This window comes from Cervus canadensis, chromosome 6, assembly GCF_019320065.1.
Source record: "Cervus canadensis isolate Bull #8, Minnesota chromosome 6, ASM1932006v1, whole genome shotgun sequence".
Lineage (NCBI taxonomy): Eukaryota > Metazoa > Chordata > Mammalia > Artiodactyla > Cervidae > Cervus > Cervus canadensis.
Window position 1 is genome coordinate 63,155,300 of NC_057391.1, and position 19,796 is coordinate 63,175,095.

The 19,796-nt window shown below is 41.7% G+C and overlaps 1 protein-coding gene across 1 annotated transcript in view; it reads right to left on the reverse strand.

The window, feature by feature from the left end:
* ATG14 (autophagy related 14) overlaps positions 1 to 19,796 on the reverse strand; it is a 39,114-nt gene that overhangs the window by 4,979 nt on the left and 14,339 nt on the right. The window contains exons 4-9 of the mRNA XM_043472161.1: positions 18,394 to 18,475; positions 13,690 to 13,927; positions 10,701 to 10,930; positions 9,383 to 9,500; positions 7,849 to 7,939; positions 7,674 to 7,759 (exon numbers count right to left, since the gene is read on the reverse strand). Coding sequence (XP_043328096.1) covers positions 7,674 to 7,759; positions 7,849 to 7,939; positions 9,383 to 9,500; positions 10,701 to 10,930; positions 13,690 to 13,927; positions 18,394 to 18,475 — 845 coding nt within the window. The remainder of the gene's footprint in view (positions 1 to 7,673; positions 7,760 to 7,848; positions 7,940 to 9,382; positions 9,501 to 10,700; positions 10,931 to 13,689; positions 13,928 to 18,393; positions 18,476 to 19,796) is intronic.

Below are 19,796 nucleotides of genomic sequence, written 5' to 3' on the forward strand. Positions count from 1 at the left end.
CGTCCCATTTCCGCTCCGCCTCTTCACCCCCTCGCTTACTGAGAGCTACCACCGCTCCTCTCATGGCAGCTGCCCACCAAGAACACAATTTAAGCGCCTCTGCCACGAAGAGGGACTTAGCCTTAGCCCCTGTTTTCCTGAACACAGAAGTCTTGGATTCTGTTCTGTCCAGGGCCCTCAGCACCTACTGCCAGGTTTCATCTCCCAACGCCCCTGGGGCCCCTCACAGACCCTGGCCAGCTCTCCACAGCAGTCACTTCCTTCCAGCCAGCCCAAGAGGCACAACCTGTTTTCTATTCCTCTCTGATGCTGCCAGATCTGCTCTTGGGGTCCTTCTCGGCAAGAGACTGCCATCACCCACAGACCTTCTCTTTAAGGGTTTTCCCAAGGAAACAGGCAGGAGCGATGCAAGGTGGGGAAAATGACACTTCCTCCAGGCGGAGCTCCCTGATGGAAGCCACCTGGACTCCAGTTTTCTGCTCAGAATTCCACAAAGCAGAGTCCAGCTGGCCTGAAGAAGGTGCTGAATTAAGTACTTCTAACGAAAAATAAGCCAGTAAGATGATTCCCAAAGTGACAAGTCAGCACAATTTTAGTTCTGACGAGTAACCTACATCTCTGAAAACCTGCAAGAGCAGAAGACATTTCTCCACTCGCTCTCCCGTCACTTCTAGCTTAGAGATGATCTGCCCAGCACACCCCAAGCCACACACACATCAACACAGAATTAACTAGCAGAATTAAGTCTTTTCACTTAATGTCTTTGGGAATAAAGACTATAAAATCATTCCTTTAGTTTTCAGTTTAGCTGAATAACTGACATCCTTTTATTCAAGACTCTGAAGTTAAGAGTACTCATTTCTCATGATCCTGTAGGGAGTTAACTCTTATCGACTAAGGGAACAATCTTTTGGCTTTCAGGAAGCCATCTTTTTGGCTTTTAGGAAGTCTCGTTTGCAAAATATTTCAAAATTATCTGATAGAATATAGCAAACTCAAGAGTGAACCCTAAAGTAAGCTATAAACTTTGGATAAAAATGATGTGTTAAATATGGTAAAGGCTGGATCAGATAGGAAAAAAAAAAACAACAGATAACAAAATCCAGGGGGAAATTCTGATGAGGATAACTGCATGGTCTCAAAATGTCTCCTAAATGTCTGCTTATTAGTTGCAAGGAAGGAAAAATACGGGAAGTGTTAAAAGGAGAAGCTGGAGAGCATCTTGACCAGGTGATCAAATTAACATCACCAGTGAGGGACAGATGGCCACAGTGGGCCTTGGATGTGACGGCCAGCAGATATTCACCTAGGAGGCACTCCAGCCTGCAGTGTACACCTGATCCATGGTTCAAGGAAACAGCAAACTCAGAATAAAAGATCTATTTAAAAACAAACAAACGGGAATGTCATGAAAAACAAAGTAGACTGTGGTAATGTTCCAGATTTAAAGGGTAAAAGAGGTAACAGCACTGAACACAACATCCAACTCAAAGACTGGATCCTATGCTCAGGGGCGGTGCTATCAAGGACGTTATCTGGGCCAGACAAAATGTGCATCTGGGCACTAGAGTACTGTATCAGTTAGACTTGTTGATGTTGATAACACGGTAAAATACAAAAAAAAAGGTGAATCTGGGTAAAGGGTCTAAGTATTTCTGTCCTTTTTTTTTGGGTATTAGTTCTAAAAGGTCTTGTAGGTCTTGATAGAACTGTTTAACTTCAGCTTCTTCAGCATTACTGGTTGGGGCACAGACTTGGATTACTGTGATATTGAATGGTTTGCCTTGGAAACGAACAGAGATCATTCTGTCATTTTGAGACTGCATCCAAGTACTGCATTTCAGACTCTTTGTTGACCATGATGGCTACTCCATTTCTTCTAAGGGATTCCTGCCCACAGTAGTAGATATAATGGTCATTTCAGTTAAATTCACCCATTCCAGTCCATTTTAGTTCGCTGATACCTAGAATGTCGACATTCACTCTTGCCATCTCCTGTTTGACCACTTCCAATTTGCCTTGATTCATGGACCTAACACTCCAGGTTCCTATGCAATATTGCTCTTTATAGCATCGGACCTTTTCATTATAGGGGACTGGAATGCAAAAGTAGGAAGTCAAGAAACACTTGGAGTAACAGGCAAATTTGGCCTTGGAGTATGGAATGAAGCAGGGCAAAGGCTAATAGAGTTTTGCCAAGAGAATGCACTGGTCATAGCAAACACCCTCTTCCAACAACACAAGAGAAGACTCTACACATGGACATCACCAGATGGCCAACACCAAAATCAGATTGATTATATTCTTTGCAGCCAAAGATGGAGAAGCTCTATACAGTCAGCAAAAACAAGACCAGGAGCTGACTGTGGCTCAGATCATGAACTCCTTATTGCCAAATTCAGACTTAAACTGAAGAACGTAGGAAAAACCACTAGACCATTCAGGTATGACTTAAATCAAATCCCTTATGACTATACAGTGGAAGTGAGAAATAGATTTAAGGGACTAGATCTGATAGACAGAAAGCCTGATGAACTATGGATAGAGGTTCGTGACATTGTATAGGAGACAGGGATCAAGACCATTCCCATGGAAAAGAAATGCAAAGAGGCAAAATGGTTGTCTGAGGAGGCCTTACAAATAGCTGTGAAAAGAAGAGAAGCGAAAAGCAAAGGAGAAAAGGAAAGATATTCCCATTTGAATGCAGAGTTCCAAAGAATAGCCAGGAGAGATGAGAAAGCCTTCCTCAGTGATCAGTGCAAAGAAATAGAGGAAAACAACAGAATGGGAAAGACTAGAGATCTCTTCAAGAAAATCAGAGATATCAAGGGAACATTTCATGCAAAGATAGGTTCAATAAAGGACAGAAATGGTATGGACCTAAGAGAAGCAGAAGATATTAAGAAGAGGTGGCAAGAATACACAGAAGAACTGTACAAAAAAGATCTTCATGATCCAGATAATCACGATGGTGTGATCACTCACCTAGAGCCAGACATCCTGGAATGTGAAGTCAAGTGGAAGACTATACTTTCAGGGATCATTTCTATAGTTCGTGAAGTCAAGTGGGCCTTAGGAAGCATCACTACGAACAAAGCTAGTGGATGTGATGGAATTCCAGTTGAGCTATTTCAAATCCTAAATGATGATGCTGTGAAAGTGCTGCACTCAATATGCCAGCAAATTTGGAAAACTCAGCAGTGGCCCCAGGACTGGAAAAGGTCAGTTTTCATTCCAATCCCAAAGAAAGACAATCCCAAAGAATGCTCAAACTACCCCACAATTGCACTCATCTCACATGCTAGTAAAGTAATGCTCAAAATTCTCCAAGCCAGGCTTCAGCAATATGTGAACCATGAACTTCCAGATGTTCAAGATGGTTTTAGAAAAGGCAGAGGAACCACAGATCAAATTGCCAACATTCGCTGGATCATCGAAAAAGCAAGAGAGTTCCAGAAAAATGTATATTTCTGCTTTATTGACTATGCCAAAGCATTTGACTGTGTGGATCACAATAAACTGTGGAAAATTCTGAAAGAGATGGGCATACCAGACCATCTGACCTGCCTCTTGAGAAACCTATATGCAGGTCAGGAAGCAACAGTTAGAACTGGACATGGAACAACAGATTGGTTCCAAATAGGAAAAGGAGTACATCAAGGCTGTATATTGTCACCCTGCTTATTTAACTTACATGCAGAGTACAGCATGAGAAACGCTGGGCTGGATGAAGCACAAGCTGGAATCAAGATTGCCGGGAGAAATATCAATAATCTCAGATATGCAGATGACACCACCCCTATGGCAGAAAGTGAAGAGGAACTAAAAAGCCTCTTCGTGAAAGTGAAAGAGGAGAGTGAAAAAATTGGCTTAAAGCTCAACATTCAGAAAACTAAGTACCTGGGATCTGGTCCCATCACTTCATGGCAAATAGATGGGGAAACAGTGGAAACAGTGTTACTCCTTGGAGGGAAAGTTATGACCAACCTAGATAGCATATTAAAAAGCAGACATTACTTTGCCAACAAAAGTCCATCTAGTCAAGGCTATGGTTTTTCCAGTGGTCATGTATGGATGTGAGAGTTGGACTGTGAAGAAAGCTGAGCACCGAAGAATTGATGCTTTTGTACTGTGGTGTTGGAGAAGACTCTTGAGAGTCCCTTGGACTGCAAGGAGATCCAACCAGTCCTTCCTAAAGCAGATCAGTCCTGGGTGTTCATTGGAAGGACTGATGCTGAAGCTAAAACTCCAATACTTTGGCCACCTCATGCCAAGAGTTGACTCATTGGAAAAGACCCTGATGCTAGGAGGGATTGGAGGCAGAAGGGGACGACAGAGGATGAGATGGCTGGATGGCATCACCGACTCGATGGACGTGTTTGAGTAAACTCCGGGAGTTTGTGATGGACAGGGAGGTCTGGCGTGCTGCGATTCATGGGGTCACATGGAGTTGGACACAACTGAGTGACTGAACTGATTTCTGCCCTATTTTTGTTTTATTGCTATTTTTCTGTAAATTTATTTCAAAGAAGAAGTTTATTTTGGGCTCAGGATGGGATCCTCAGTTCAGCTAGTCTTAATGGAAGCAGCCAGAACCCAGGTTCTTGCAACAACCTCTCTGAAGTCTTAATTCCAACTGAGGCAGGTGTGAAAGGGGACCTGACTCGTGAAACTTACTTCCCGCCCTTCTGGTTCACAAACACGAACTCAACAACCTGGCTGTGCATGTGTACTCCTGTCAGACCCAGCCCTCAGAATGGAGGGCAGCCCAGAGAAAGCTTCACACCCACCAAGGGAATCTGCCCTAGAAGAAAGGTGTTTGTTTTCCAGCAACACTGCGTACTGTCAAGCCTTTCCAGTTTTGCTAAACTTATGGCTGAAAACTATGGACAGAAAGCTATTTAGAATAGTAATTCTTTACTCTTGATTGAGGCTGAAGATTTTTTCATTTGAATACTACTTGCACTTCTGTGTGAAATTCCCGCCTAAATCCTTTGTCTGAGGTTCGTTTGTCTTTTACTGATTTGAAAGATTTCTTTAGTCTAGATTTTAGTCTGCTGCCTATTGTAAGGGTTACAAAACACACCTGTTGCTTGTCTTTTAACTTTGTTTATGGTGTCTTTTACCAGAGACATTTAGTTTTGACACAGTAAAATGTGTAACTCCTTTCCTTTATGGTTTTTGGGTTTTTTGGGTTGCTTGTGAATTCCCTCCCCACACTGTCTTTCCTCCTAGTTCCTTTATAGGTTGTTTTGTTTTTTTTAAATAAAGTAATAAGGTCTTTTATGTCATTTGGAATTTATTTTTACATATGGAATGCAGTATGATTCCAACTTTTGCCCCACAGAAATACCCAACTGGCCCACCACCATTGAGCTGCTGTTTTTATCCAATTCAACATGGCACCCTATCATCTATGATGTTCCTACACACACACACACGCACACGGACACACATGCACGCGCGCACACACACGCACACACACGCATGTGCCTGTTTCTGGACTCTTTGTTCTCTTCCTCTAAGTGCTCCACCTATCCGCATGCTGAGGGAATAAAGGTTTTAATTACCTTCATGCTATGTTTTAAAGGAGCCAAGCCCATCCCTTGTTCTTTTTTCAAAATTTCCTTTCAGACTGCGCTTCTAGCTGAACCTTGGAAATCAACTTAAGTTCCATGAAACATCTGTTGAAATTTCCGATCAGGTTTCCTTCTGGGCAGAAGCGGCATTCTTACCACACCGAGCCTTCCCATCCTAGAGAACGCTCAGGGCCTTCACAGCCTCGGGCTTGCTTTCACTCTGTTCAATACCTCACACAGTTGCCCGGCAGACATTCCATAAATATATGTTGAATAATTTTCATATTTTCTTTATATAGACTTGCAAGTATTTGGTAAGGATTATTCTTAGATAATTTATATTTTTTGTTGCCACAACAGAAAGGACCTTTTATCCGTTACATTTTCTAACTAGTTGCTGTTGGCATATAAGAAAGCAATTGCTCTTTCTATGGTGAACTTGTATCTAGTCACCACTGATCAATCAATTCCAACAGTTTCTTGGTTCTCCTGGATAACCAGTTTGATAATCATACCATCTACATTGTCACCTTCTTCCCAATATAAACACACCTTCTTTGTAAAAATGTTTTGCCTTGGCCAGGCCTCCAGAGCAGTAACACAGTAGTGATAGTAGGCATTCTTGGCCTTTTCTGACTATAAGGGGAAGACTCTATTAAACATTTACCTAAGTAACATGTCAGTAAGTATACTAGTTTCTGATGTAGGTTTGTAGTAAATATCCTTTATTAATAACCTATTTAAAAATTTTTAATAGTTTTTCTTTAATTATTAATGAGAACTGAATTTTATTCATTGCCTTTTTCCCATCTATCATGTCAATATTATACAGGTCAAGCAGTTGGCCCACTGTCCATATATGTTGGCTCAATAAATATTAGCAGTTATTATCAAAGATAAATTTCCTCATGTGGAATCCTTTACAAATAATGTACAGAGAAGACAGCAGCAAACTCACAAAAATAGGCATCAACCACTAAAAATGGGATGGCTACCTTAACAGGTTCCTATGGCCTGTGAACTAATGCATGTGATTTGGGGTGAGGCAAATAACCTCCCTATAAAATGATGTAGAATTCTAGGTGTAGGTGCGGTTCCCTGGAGAGATTTCACAGCTTTCTCCAGAAGGCTCTATGTCCCAGAAAAGTTAAGCACTGTTTTAGGTGGGGGGAGAGTTGAGAAGACACACAAGACAAGATTAAGAGCAGATGACCAAGATCAGGCTCGCTGCAGTTTGGAGGGAGCCAGGCACCCTGGTCAGTGGGGGGTCTCCCCTAGAGCCATGGTTCCGGTATCAAAGAAAATGAATGATGGGGGAGGGAGTCCCCAAAGAACTTTCCCACCTTTCATTTTCCTTTGTTCTCTTTCAAAAGTTCAAATATATTAACCAAGTCATATCTGCAGAAATGTACAGACCAACTTCTCAGAGCAAGGGAAAAAGATAAGCACCCAGAGAACGGGTGCATGGATGGCCCCAAAGATAAGTCTCATCTATGTTGTGCTTCCGTGGGCTGAGAGACTAGAAAGATCCCACAGACCAGTCCTGATTGGTCATTTTGGTGAACTTACTCCTCTTTTTAGGATAATGGGGTTTCAAACTAGTTCATTTCATAAACTTTCTAATGCCCTTTATCTCCAGCAAATGGCGGCCAGATAGACTCAGCAACAAAAAGAACACAGGGAGGGATTATTATAATGGGAAAGAATGAACAGGCACAAAAGAAAATGCATAAGAATTGGGGGAGACACTAGGCTGAGCTAAGGAAGAAACAGATGTGGATTCAAAGAAACAGCCTCTGGTCTTCAGAGACAGAACAAGAAGTCCCCACTCCAGGAACATATGGCTTCTATTCTGCTGTAGGTATTAAAAAAGGTTGCCATTTATTTCCTCTTAGAAAAGATTATGTAAGGACCAGAAGGGATCAAACATGACTAACCCTTGTTTCTTTCCGCACAGGACTGTTATCTCTGTCCCATCTAGAGAGTTTGGGGCTAGGGATCAGGCCCCTGCACCCTGCTCACAGGTATAGCAACTCTACTTACAAGTCATCACAATAACACCACTTAGAGAAAAGCAACAAACACCCTTCTTACCTGCCTAAGTGTTCAGAGTTCGGACTGACCAGGTACATTAGATTCCTGAGTGTATGCAGTGGCTGTAATTGATCTAAATTTACATGCTAGAAAAAGTGGGAAAAAAAAAAAAAAGAGATTAATATTTTCAACCATGTAACAAATTAAAATTGAGCTCATGGCGTATTTTCCATACCTGGGAAAAGCACAGATAAAGAATATTTGCATTCAGTTTCTTCACTGCTCGAGTAAATTTCTGTCTGCTGAGGTTTTCTCCACAAAATTCACTGCAAAACAAATGGACAATTTGTAAAGTTGTGATTCCTGAAAAAATTCTGCTAAAATGTTCATTTTAAAGAGTACGCTTTACACTACAGTTAGCACAAGACACACCCCAAGCCCTCTGCCTCATAATAAACTGCACCTATCAGGAACTTTCTAGGAATGAGCTACTGCTCTCCCGAAGAGCAACTTCACTGCTTCCAGAAATTACACGTGCATGTACCCTGTGACCAAGCAGCCCTACTTCTGAAAACTTACTCTGCACAAGTATCTGCACACTAATGAAACAACGAATGGACAGGATTATTCTCTGAGGTATGAGCAGGAGACGCAGCAGATTGGTAAGATCTTGGCATATTTGTACAAAGGAAAACTTTGTGACTATCCATATTAGGCAGAGGGACGGCTAAAGCCAACAGTGGCTCTACAAGGTCCCCACGGGATCTGCAGACTTGGATCCCCACTGCCTCATCCTCTCCCTCTCCCCGGGCTCTGCACCTGCCCTTCTCCTTGCCCAGGGATCCCCGTGGCCTGCTCCCAGCCTCCTCCAGGTTCCCACAGGATCCATACCCACCCTCTCGGATGTGGTAAACTCTTCCCCGCCCCACATTCCCACTCTTTCACCTGCTCTAATGTTCTTCCCAACCCTCATCACCAACTGACACAATGTTCATTTACTATGTGTCTCTCTGTTAAAATTAAGTACCAAATGGGCAGAGATTATATTTTCATCACCAGTGTACCCCCTCCAGTGCCTAGAATAGTGCCAAGCACACAGCAGATACTCAAAAAATCTTCATAAATAAAAACAAATTTAAAAAGCAAGGCGTAGAGCACCTTAGTTTAGCACAATACCTTTTGCGTTTAAAGGGAGGTGGTGGTGGTGGTGGTGGTGGTAATTACATACATTAACATTTACGTGAAATACAAGGATAACATGGGAGGTAGGAAGATCTTAGTAGGAACTGGGTGGACTATAAACCTTTACAATTAAATAAGAAAGTGTTACAATTTACTGAGTTCTTACACATAAGCACACCCTCTGTGTATCCTGGTTTTCCCTTAAATTATCTTTTCCTATGAGAGAATTCTGTGGTCTTTTCAAACACGTCACATGCAATTTTAAGATAATGACACAAATTTGCACATTGGGCTTATGAAGTATTTCACGGTCAGATCTTTTCTTTTTAGAAAATCCTTCATTCTTCTTTTTTTTTTTTCCTTTCCTGGCCATACATGAGGCATGCGGGATCTGACCAGGGATCTAACCCATGCCCCCTGCAGTGGAAGTGCAGAGTCTTAACCACTGGACCACCTGGAAAGTCCCAATAATACGTAAATTCTTGTCCTTCCCCAATTCCCCTCCCATTGTTTTAATTAGAATGAAGAACACAACAGGAACATGAGAGAGCCACGACAAAGACGACATCGCTGTTTCAATCACTTGCCTGTTGCACAGCTTTTTGGGAAGATTTATGTCGAGTATATGAGACAAAATGTTGACCAGCTGAGTCGCGTAGCACAATGCAGCGCTGATCGTGTAAGCAGGGTTATTATGCTCCATGTCTATAAAGTAGAAAACAGCCATACACAAAAAACTTCAATTTCAACAAAAACATTAATGAACCTGGATTTCTGGGATGTGTGGTTTTATCAATACATTACTGACGGCTAAGCTTTACTCTTTATTAATAAAAGGTCCATGGCCAGACATTAATATTATTTATAATTTGTGATGAGTGGAATATAACCTAAGCAAATGGGCCTAACCAGACCCAGCATAAATGAAATTGAAGTCTGAACTGCTTGGACAATGCATTATTTATGCAATTAATGACCAACTTAAAAGTCACCTCCTCAGAGAGGCCTCCCCTGACTACCCTACAGAGTAATAGTCCCTTCCTCTGTAGCCCCACCCCATGAAGTGCTGGTTCTGCCCACAGCCCACACTCAGAGTGTGATGCCTTTGACCATGAGTTGCTTCCTTTCCTCTCCACAGAGAGGCAAAGGGCTACACCTGCCTTGGTGACATCGCCTTGTGCATGACACCAGCACGTGCCTGACAGAAAGCACTCAGTCAATACTTGCTGGATAACTAACTGCATCATCTCTCTCCACCAAAGAGAAGCTAGTGGCATTTTAAAGGGTTTTTCTACTGGGGTATTTCAATCTCCACTTAGGACTGGTAAAAAAAAAAAAAAAAAGTTATTTACAAAGTTAGAAGCTATAAAAATGGGAACCAACAGGCTAAATACACTTCTTTAAATAGTGAGATCTTTTTATATAAGTAACACTTGACCCCAAAAGGTGAAATATCTAAAAAAATATTAACACACGTTTTCAGTCCATTCATCAATTAACAAAATATGGCAGAGCCACACAAGGAATATTATCCAGTCGTAAAAGGAATGAAACGTATATGCCATAATGTGGAGGAACTCTGAAAACCACACACTAAGTGAAGCAAGCCTGACACAAGGCCACACGTTGTATGATCCCATCTCTGTGAAACAAACAGAAAGCGTCCATGGAGACAGAAAGCAGGACAGTGTTTGCCAAGAGCTGGGAAGAGGAGGGAATGGGAGTGACTGATTCGAGCCCCAAAGCTTTTGTCTGGGATGAAAAAAGTGCTTTTGATCTTGACAAAGGTGATGGCTGCACAACACTGTCAGCTCGCTGACTCTATAACGTTCATTTTGTTACATAAATTTCACCTCAATTAAAAAAAAATTTATAAAAGTTTTCGAACACTATCTTGCTTCTCACCAGGCCCCTGCGTGGTTTTCTTCTCTTCCACCCAGTTGTAGTAGGCTGAGTAGTCCCCGTTGTTGGGAAGGCTAATCCAAGGCCCCGTGATGCTAATGCTGGTATCCCCGTTGTGATCATCACAGACCCATCGCCCCGAGAGGTAAGTCGTCCTCCGCGCTTCAGCGAGTTTGCTCACGGTGCTGGAGGTCATGGCACTGTCGCTCTCTGAAGACACGTCTGCAGGATCTCTACAAACCAAAGATCATACGGATGGTAAAGGCACTGGGTTTTAAACAGTGTGCAGTTACTTGGCAGGTACATGGAACACTGGGATGATGCATGAAAGGACAGGGATTTAATTGGAAAATACAGAGGTGAGCAAGTCCTTCTAGAGGTGAAGGACAAAGCAGCCATGCAGAGAAGCTCACAGCATGTGGGCGTGATGGCACCATGAACAAGGGCGTCAAGTGTTAGGTTCTCAAACCATGTGATCTTAAGACCCCCTCATGTGCTCAAAAAATTCTGAGGACTCCAAAGAGCTTTTGTGTATGTGTGTTAGATCTATTAATATTTACTGTATTAAAAATCTGAGAAATATTTAAATTATTAACTCACTCAAAAATAATAAATCCCATTACACATAAGTAGCATGTTTTTATGAATGAAAAACTGTATTTTTCAAAACAGGAAAATTAGCAAAGAGTGACATTATTTGCTGACCAGCTGAGTTGCATAGCATAGCACATGACTTTTGAAAATCTCTTTAAAACCCAAGTTTTTCTACTGTTCTTTCAAGGGGAGAAAGTGTCCCATAGTAAAAAAAAAAACAAACAAAAAAACTAGTTTCACCAGCAACTCACTCAAGGGCCTTTCCTTCAGCCTGGTAGCTTTCAGCATGCAGCAAACATGCTTTCTACAGACTTCCCACCACACTGCACAGCAGTCTAAGGACGGGCATGCAGCGGTCAAGACTTAATTTAAATAAAATGAATAGTTTCTACTGCTTCATCAGTAGTGTTCTTGATGTGTAACTGGTTGGTTTTTGCACTGCAAGGCAATCCAATGACTATTACCACAGTTTGGTGTCACTGCCCTGAAACCTGTCAAGGCGACGGAGATTTCCCCACCACGGCATTTGAGCCACCAGTACAAATGTCAAACAGAGTGAAAAGGGAAAATAAAGTGTTAGTATTATTATGAAAATAGTTCTGACTGCACAGATGCCCTGAAAAGGCCTCAGTGACCCAGAGAGGCTCACAGACTACACCTGGAGTGCTGCTGGCCTAAAGTGTGGAAGTGGAATGAGAAGGCCCGGCAGGTACCGTGCAGGTGGCGAGAACGCAGGGTGTCTGGGGAGCAGAGAGGTCAGCGTGGGTGTGTGTGAGGCATGAGGGAAATGCCAGAAAACGGTGCTGGAAGAAGAGGTGGGAGACGCCCAGACAGGGCAGGGCCTGCCGCGCTGCTCTGCGTTTAGAACCCATCCCCTGGGCCACCAGCTGCACGTGAACCCAGTCCTGGCGGCCCTGCACAGGACACTGCGGCCAGTTCTAGGCCGTCCCTCTCCTTCCGCCTTCCCCACTCAAGGCAGGGTGAGAAGAAATGGGACGGAGCAAGGTATCTTATCATAGGGATAACTTCAACACTGCTAGCTTAAAAAAGAAGAATGATACATAGCAATTTACACTAACAGGAAAGATTTAAACAGCACAAGTATGGAAGAGAAAGTTTTTCTCTGAGTCTTAGTATCCTACAATCTGGAACAGTATCCTAGTCTTGTTGACCATGTGTTCTAACACAGGTATTTTGGCTCATATGTAATTTAAAAAATCTAAAATGTAATCTGGCATAATGCTTCTGTTTGTCAGTTTTTTCCCCCTCAAAGGCCTGGCCAGCTGTCTTAATACCAATTTTGGGGAAAATCCAACTTTTCCCCACTAATTCAGAATACCACTTTCCGGGTCTATTTCTGAGCCCTGAGTTCTTCTCTATTTTGAATCTGCCTTTTTCTCTCTATATTTGCTAACCATCACTAGTGACAAATGACTTGTTAAGTGTCAGAGAGTAGGCTGTCAAGTCAGAAGCACAATCAGACCTTCGGGCTTTGAGGAAGCTCACTCTGGCAACAGGTGAAAGGACAGACTGAAGTGGAGGCAGTGAATTCTAAGTCCTAAGGAGCAAGAGTCCACTGACGGTCCAGCGCCAGGAAAAGGTGCCAGAAAGTGAAGGCAATTGCAGAGAAGGAAAACCCTCAAGGGCAAGGGCCCGATGGTTAACCAGAAAACAAACGAAACTCCTCAGTGGAAGTTTCCAAATCTGTGTGATCACCAGCATCATCTGGGGAAGTTTAAGAAATAAAACACTCTAAGAGGGACATGGGGGCTGGAGCTCAGTCCTCTGGGACCTGTTTTCTCCTGAAGCTCCTGAGTGACTCTGACGGTCAGCCAGCTGAGAATCCCCATCCTGTTCGTCCCACTGGCTCCTGAGGGTGCCTGAGCCTCAACCTAGCTGATCCTGAGCGAGACGGGAGGGTTACAAGGGAAAGGTGGAGTCAGCATGTCTTGCCCACCAAGTAAGAGACCCAGGGGCTTTTTCTTCCATCTAGCTCATGATTTCTCTGTGAGGTAGGCATTTATTATCCCCATCTCACAGACAAGGAAATAAGACTTGAAGGTGCAAGAACTTGCCTAACAGCATGTGATTAATGAGCAGCCTGACTGGCCCTGCAGCCACATCAGATGGTTCTGGATGAAGGGTGTGAGCCCGGCCCTCCTCTGGAAGCTCTAAGAGTCCATAAGCTTGGGCTTCACCTCTCCCAGGGCCACCACCCTTCCCCCTGACTGCCTCCCCAACTTCGTGCAATGTTTACTATAGACTGAAGCAGATAAGACTTAAGTTTCATCACCAGGAAAACCCAGAATGAGGCCCAATAAATGTGCTGACGTGCTTGAAAGACACTTGATCTTTGGAAATTGGGTTTCCCTAGAGTCAAAAGACTTGCTTACTGTACCTCGCACCAGTCTTTACTTCCTCAATGGGAAAAATGACAGACGTGAGCTCTAATATGTGAGACCGCCGAAGATCTGCCAGACGCTCATAATGACTTCTTAAGTCCATGTTTTTTTTCTCTACCAGGTCACCAAGTTTGCGATTATGCCTCTGGATCTTCTCCTTCTTTTCCTGGTGCCGTTGTGCTCGAGTATAAAGTTTCTGATTCTTTTCCTTGGTTTTGAGGAGGCCTTCGGTATCTAAAATAAACAAGTCACACCCAACAATAAGCTCTGGAAACAGTTTCTGGATATTGCACACTAACACTCCCCCACCAAGGCCTCCAAAGCATTAAGTGTCTTCCTGCATTATGTCTAAATTGAAAGCAAAACCTCAATAACATTAATGAGATGACGTTCACCAAGTATGGAGACCAAGAGTTTAGTTCAAGGAGGTTATTATACACAGAGCAAAGGGGACCACCACTAAAATGATTCTGAGTCTCCATTTGTTATCAACATTAGTAAGCATCACTCAATACTATCAAGCTCAAGTTAGGGAAGCTGGATTGCGTTTGGAGTTTAGCACACAAAGCACCTGACTTTCTTAAAGTAAACACTGAAGAACAGGTATGTTGGGCAGAAAAAATACCAAAGTTTGAAAAACTCACTGGAGACCTGATTTTCCTTAGGAAACTATTCAGTGTGCCTTGGGCTCCACTCAGAGAACCCGAGGACAACCTCACGGCCGGTGGTCATGCAACAAAGAAACAGACCACCACTCTGAAAAGTCACAGTGGGGAGCAGCACCCCCAGCAGGGTAGGAGTACCCACCATACACTAACATTTTAACCACTGCAAGGGCCACCAGAGCCTGGCCACACAGCCGAGAACACAGACACTCATCCTGCCCAATATGTGCCCTTTTTATGGAGGTCCTAGGGCTTCCCAGGTAACACAGTGGTAAAGTATCCCTGCCAATGCAGGAGATGCAAGAGACACTGGTTCGATCCCAAGGTTGGGAAGATCCCCTGGAGGAGGAAATGTCAACCCACTACAGTATTCTTGTCTGGAGAATCCCATGGACAGAGGAGCCTGGCAGGCTACAGTCCATGGGGTCGCAGAGAGTCAGACAAGACTGAGGACGCATGAAACTGAACCTAGGTTATTTCACAGCAGGCATAAAGTTTCTTTTATACACACACACACACACACACACAGACACACACACACATCTTCTTTTTCTTCTCTGATTCATCTCTTCACCATTCCTGATCAATATGAATGTCCCGAAGGTTAAGTCTATGGTCCTTTCACACACTTTCCAGTTAAGTTCATTCATTTTCATGATCTCTACTGAGCTCTTTACAAGTACTCAAATGTATCTATCAATATCTAGCCATGGCCTGAGCCATATGGTGGTTAGATTTTTTAAATGACATTTCCCAATGTAATACTGGAACTCCTTGAAGGTGACAGGAAATCATCACAGACACCCAACCTGCACTAATGCACTCAGGTTAAGTCACTCTTCTCTCCATGTCATCTTCCCTGTCTGTAATCTACTCTTGCTATTTTGGCAAATAACAGATCAACTCAACTCTGAAATTTCAAATACAATCCAATTTCCCTATCTATGCCATATTATCATGCAATCACAACGTGTTAAATCAAAAGATTCTGGAGAAATGTTCATCAGGAGCTACAGTTTATAATTGGTACTTTAACAGTAAGATTCTGTTGTTGTTTTTTTTTTAAAAAACACACAACAGGCTATTTCTTGAGTAGCAAACTCTTAATCTAATCTATAAACTTGAGCTTCTGGAATTCATTAACTGCCTTGAAACTGTTTGCAAAATTTTCTCAGTTTAATATAGATGGTGGCAAACAGCTTATGAACCTGGCAGGTCATCAGAGTAGAGCTACTACTCAAAGTGTGAACCATGGATCTGGCCCAAAGCTTTACCAAACAAAACAAGTACAGAAATAGAGAGCAAATTTAGAAAAAAAATATTTTGACATGGCTATGTGATATTACCGTGGCATCCAAGTATGTAATCACTTTTCTAGTAACTAATTTTACTGTTATTTTACAAAATTATTGATGTTGGTTTATGACACATTGGAAATGAAGGAGAAAAAAATGGTCTTTTACTACAGACAGGTTATGAACCATTGACCCCAGTCCCCACAAACGAGATTTTCATTTTCTAAGTCCAAGGCAGGGCCCAGATTCTCTCTAGAGTTTAAAAATGGTTATCAGGTGACACCAATCATCTGCTAGGGATGGAAATCACAGCTATAGATTCCACTAGTAGAGAACCATATCTCTTGCTAATATTTTCCACGGTTGTTGCCTTCAGTATTTTGGGGCTTTGCTGTTATTGTTCAGTCACTAAGTTGTGTCCAACTCTTTTCCACCCTATGACCTGCAGCACACCAGGCTCCTCAGTCCTCCAGTATCTCCTGAGTTTGTTCAAATTCACGTCCATCAAATCAGTGATGCTACCTAACCATCTCATCCTCTGCCGCCCCCTTCTCCTTCTTCCTTCAATCTTTTCCAGCATTAGGGTCTTTTCCAATGAGCCAGCTCTTTGCATCAGGTGGTCAAAGTATTGGAGTCAGCTTCAGTATCAGTCCTTCTAATGAATATTCAGGGTTGATTTCCTTTAGGATTAACTGGTTTGATCTCCTTGCAGTCCAAGAGACTCTCAAGAGTCTTCTCTGGCACCACAATTTGAAAGCATCAACTCTTTGGCACTCAGCTTTCTTTATGACCCAACTCTCACATCTGTATATGACTACTGGGAAAACCATAGCTTTGACTAGATGGACCTTTAGCAACAAAGTGATGTCTCTGCTTCTTAATATGCTGTCTAGGTTTGTCATACCTTTTCTTCCAAGAAACAAGCATCTTTTAATTTCATGGCTGCAGACACTATCTGCAGTGATTTTGGAGCCAAAAAAAATTAAGTCTGACACTGTTCCACTTTTCCCCTATCTATTTGCTATGAAATGATGGGACCAGATGCCATGATGTTAGTTTTTTGAATGCTGAATCTTAGGCCAGCTTTTTCACTTTCCTCTTTCACCCTCATCAAGAGGTTCTTTAGTTTCTCTTCATTTTCTGCCATACCGGTGGTATCATCTACATATCTGAGACTGTTGGTATTTTTCCTCGCAATCTTGATTCCAGCTTGTGATTCATCCAGCCTGGCATTTTGCATGATGTTAAATAAGCATAGAAGTTAAATAAGCAGAGTGACAGTATACAGCCTTGCCATATTCCTTTCACAATTTTGAATCAGTCTGTTGTTCCATGTCCAGTTCTAACTGTTGTTTCTTGACCTGCATACAAGTTTCTCAGGAGACAGACAAGGTGGTCTGGTATTCCCATCTCTTTAAGAATTTCCCCCAGTTTGTTGTGATCCCCACAGTCAAAGGCTTTAGTGTAGTCAATGAAGGAGAAGTAGATGTTTTTCCACAGACAGAGGAGCTTGGCGGGCTACAGTCCACAGGGTTGCAAAGAGACACGACTTAGCGACTAAAAGGATACTTGGGGGGACAGGAGCCTATTAAAAGGAGCTGATCAAAGTTTTAAACTTTTCCATCAGAGAAACACACAAACTCAGTCAATTCAGCAATTTCAGGAGGTTCACAGATGCCTGGTGGCAAACTCCTACTGTGAACATCCAGGGAGGAAGGGAAAGTGGGTGAACCCGTGGTAAGTAACGAGTCCCTACACTGCTGCTGACCCAGAGCCTTTGGACAGTGCAAGCCAAACAGCACAGGAGGGGCCGGCTGTAGTTCTGAGACCTCTTCATCAGGATGCCCTGTTTCTCTAGCTTATTAATCCTGTGAAACTCCACGCAGGCACTTTATTAGGACAAGTTTTTCAAAGGCAGCTTTTATACCATTACCTACCACTATAAAATACTTGCTTCTGAAAGCAATGAGTAGACAATAAAGGGACTTACAAGGTATGACAGCAATCCATTTTAAACTTTAAACAGTGATCTTCAGAAATATATGAACCTTTTTTTTCCCCCCTAAAATTTATCTTTGGCCACATGACATGTGGGATCTTAGCTCCCTGGCCAGGGACTGAACCCCCACCTCCTACAGTGGAAGCTCAGTGTCTTAATCACTGGACCACCAGGGACATCCCAGCATGCACTATGTCTAAGGACACAGGATTTCTAAGAGGATTCTCTTAAAATCTGGCAACTACTTGTGATAAAATATGAAGTACACAAACATAATACAAAATTAATACAGATTAAAATATGTATAAGACTCACTGATGGAGAAAAAGTCAATATTTGCTTCTGGTTGAACTAATAATTATACTTGATTACCAAAACTGACTCTGAGCTTCCTATCAGCTAAGGGAAATGGGACACATACAGTACTCAACTTTTTAAACTGAGATAAGTAGTTTATAAAGGTCATTACATGTGCACATGTGTTTATGTATATATGCACACATTTGTAAATATATATAACACAGATACATGTTTTATATACATATACTTGAAATATATACATATATATTATATAAATTCCTTATACAAATATTTTACAAAGAGTAAAAGGCAACCAGTTAACTTTTCCAGGCTGCTATTGCCTCTACTACCCCTTCCCCTTTCTCTCCCTAGCTGATCAATCCCATGAAATTACACATGAGTCCTTTATCAGGGTTGGAGAGAGGTGGGAAAATTACTTACTTTTCTTCATCTCTTCATTTCCTTTACATATAGTTTGTTTCAGCTGTTCAATCCTCATCTTGCAGGACATTATTTTCCATCTCTTAAAAAAGGTATGAAACAAATATCACAAATATTGGTCTCTTACAATTAATATGATTATCTACTAGGGACACTACTTATCCTGAGGTGTATCTTAGAAAATGCAATGAAGAAAAGACCAGTATATTTATTACAGCTTTTGTAACCAGTGGATTACAAAAAAGAAAAAAAATTTTCTGGTTCAATACAGAAGCTGCTAGGAAATTAAGAGAGAATGAGAAATTCACATAGTTCTTTTCTGTGTTAGTTAAGTACAGAGAAAAATGCTGAAGCATATTCTCTTAACCTGTCCTGTCCAATACAGAACTATCTATGTGGCTATGTTCTATGTGGCTATCTGAAAATCAATGAGATTATGTAAAATTTTTTAAAAATTTGGTTTTTACTCCCACTACGCACATGTCAGGTGGTACATGTCAACACCACCTATGGCTAATGCCTACCACATCGGGCAGTGCAGACAGAACATTTGTATCATCAGAGAGTTCTATGGATGCACTGCTCTAAACTCTCAGTGCTGGTTACTGAGGAGCCTATCAGCTGTACCATCTCACTGATACAATAAGCAAATATTACTTACAGAGTAATAAAAAACTACAAAAGAGCAGAAGTCTTTTTTTTTTTTAAGTGTATATAACTCATATAAGATTTCTGGAAAAGCCTGAAAAAATTTTATGAAACATGAAACTGCCTTTTCCCATTACCAAGGTTTAGGTACGGTTTCCCCAAAGAGAATAAAGGATAAGTAAAAATCTGACATACTAGTTGGTTTTTAGAAAGTATGATTTATCTATTCCATGATGTCTCCATAAATGGGGACAACTGAAAGCTTACAACATTCAAATGTTTATAATGTTTAACACTTGTCTAAGTAGTGTGATAGTACAAGATACAGAACACATTACAGGACTGTTCAGTGGGGAAAATGCTCCCCTCTCCAAAGCGGCGTGAATCTGGGAACAGATTCACGGGAACTGTGATCAATTTAGGAATAAACTGGCAATGAGATATTTTCACTTTTAAAAGATATTAGTCTTTAAGAATCAATATTTAAGTTTTTGATAGAAAAACTAGAAAACTTAGAAAGGAACTTAGAAAAACTGGGATGAGATTCTTTATAAATAGTCTTTTATGACTTTTTCCCATACAACATAATTTGATTATAGAACATTCAGAACATAAGCAAAATTCACTTATAAGTATTTAAAAATTATGAATGATGCCTATTATAAAAAAAGCAAGCATCACAAAAGAGAAGAATGAGATTGTTAGCCTGACTCCTTCCCACTATTCAGGGGTAACTGTGTATCTCTTCAGACTTT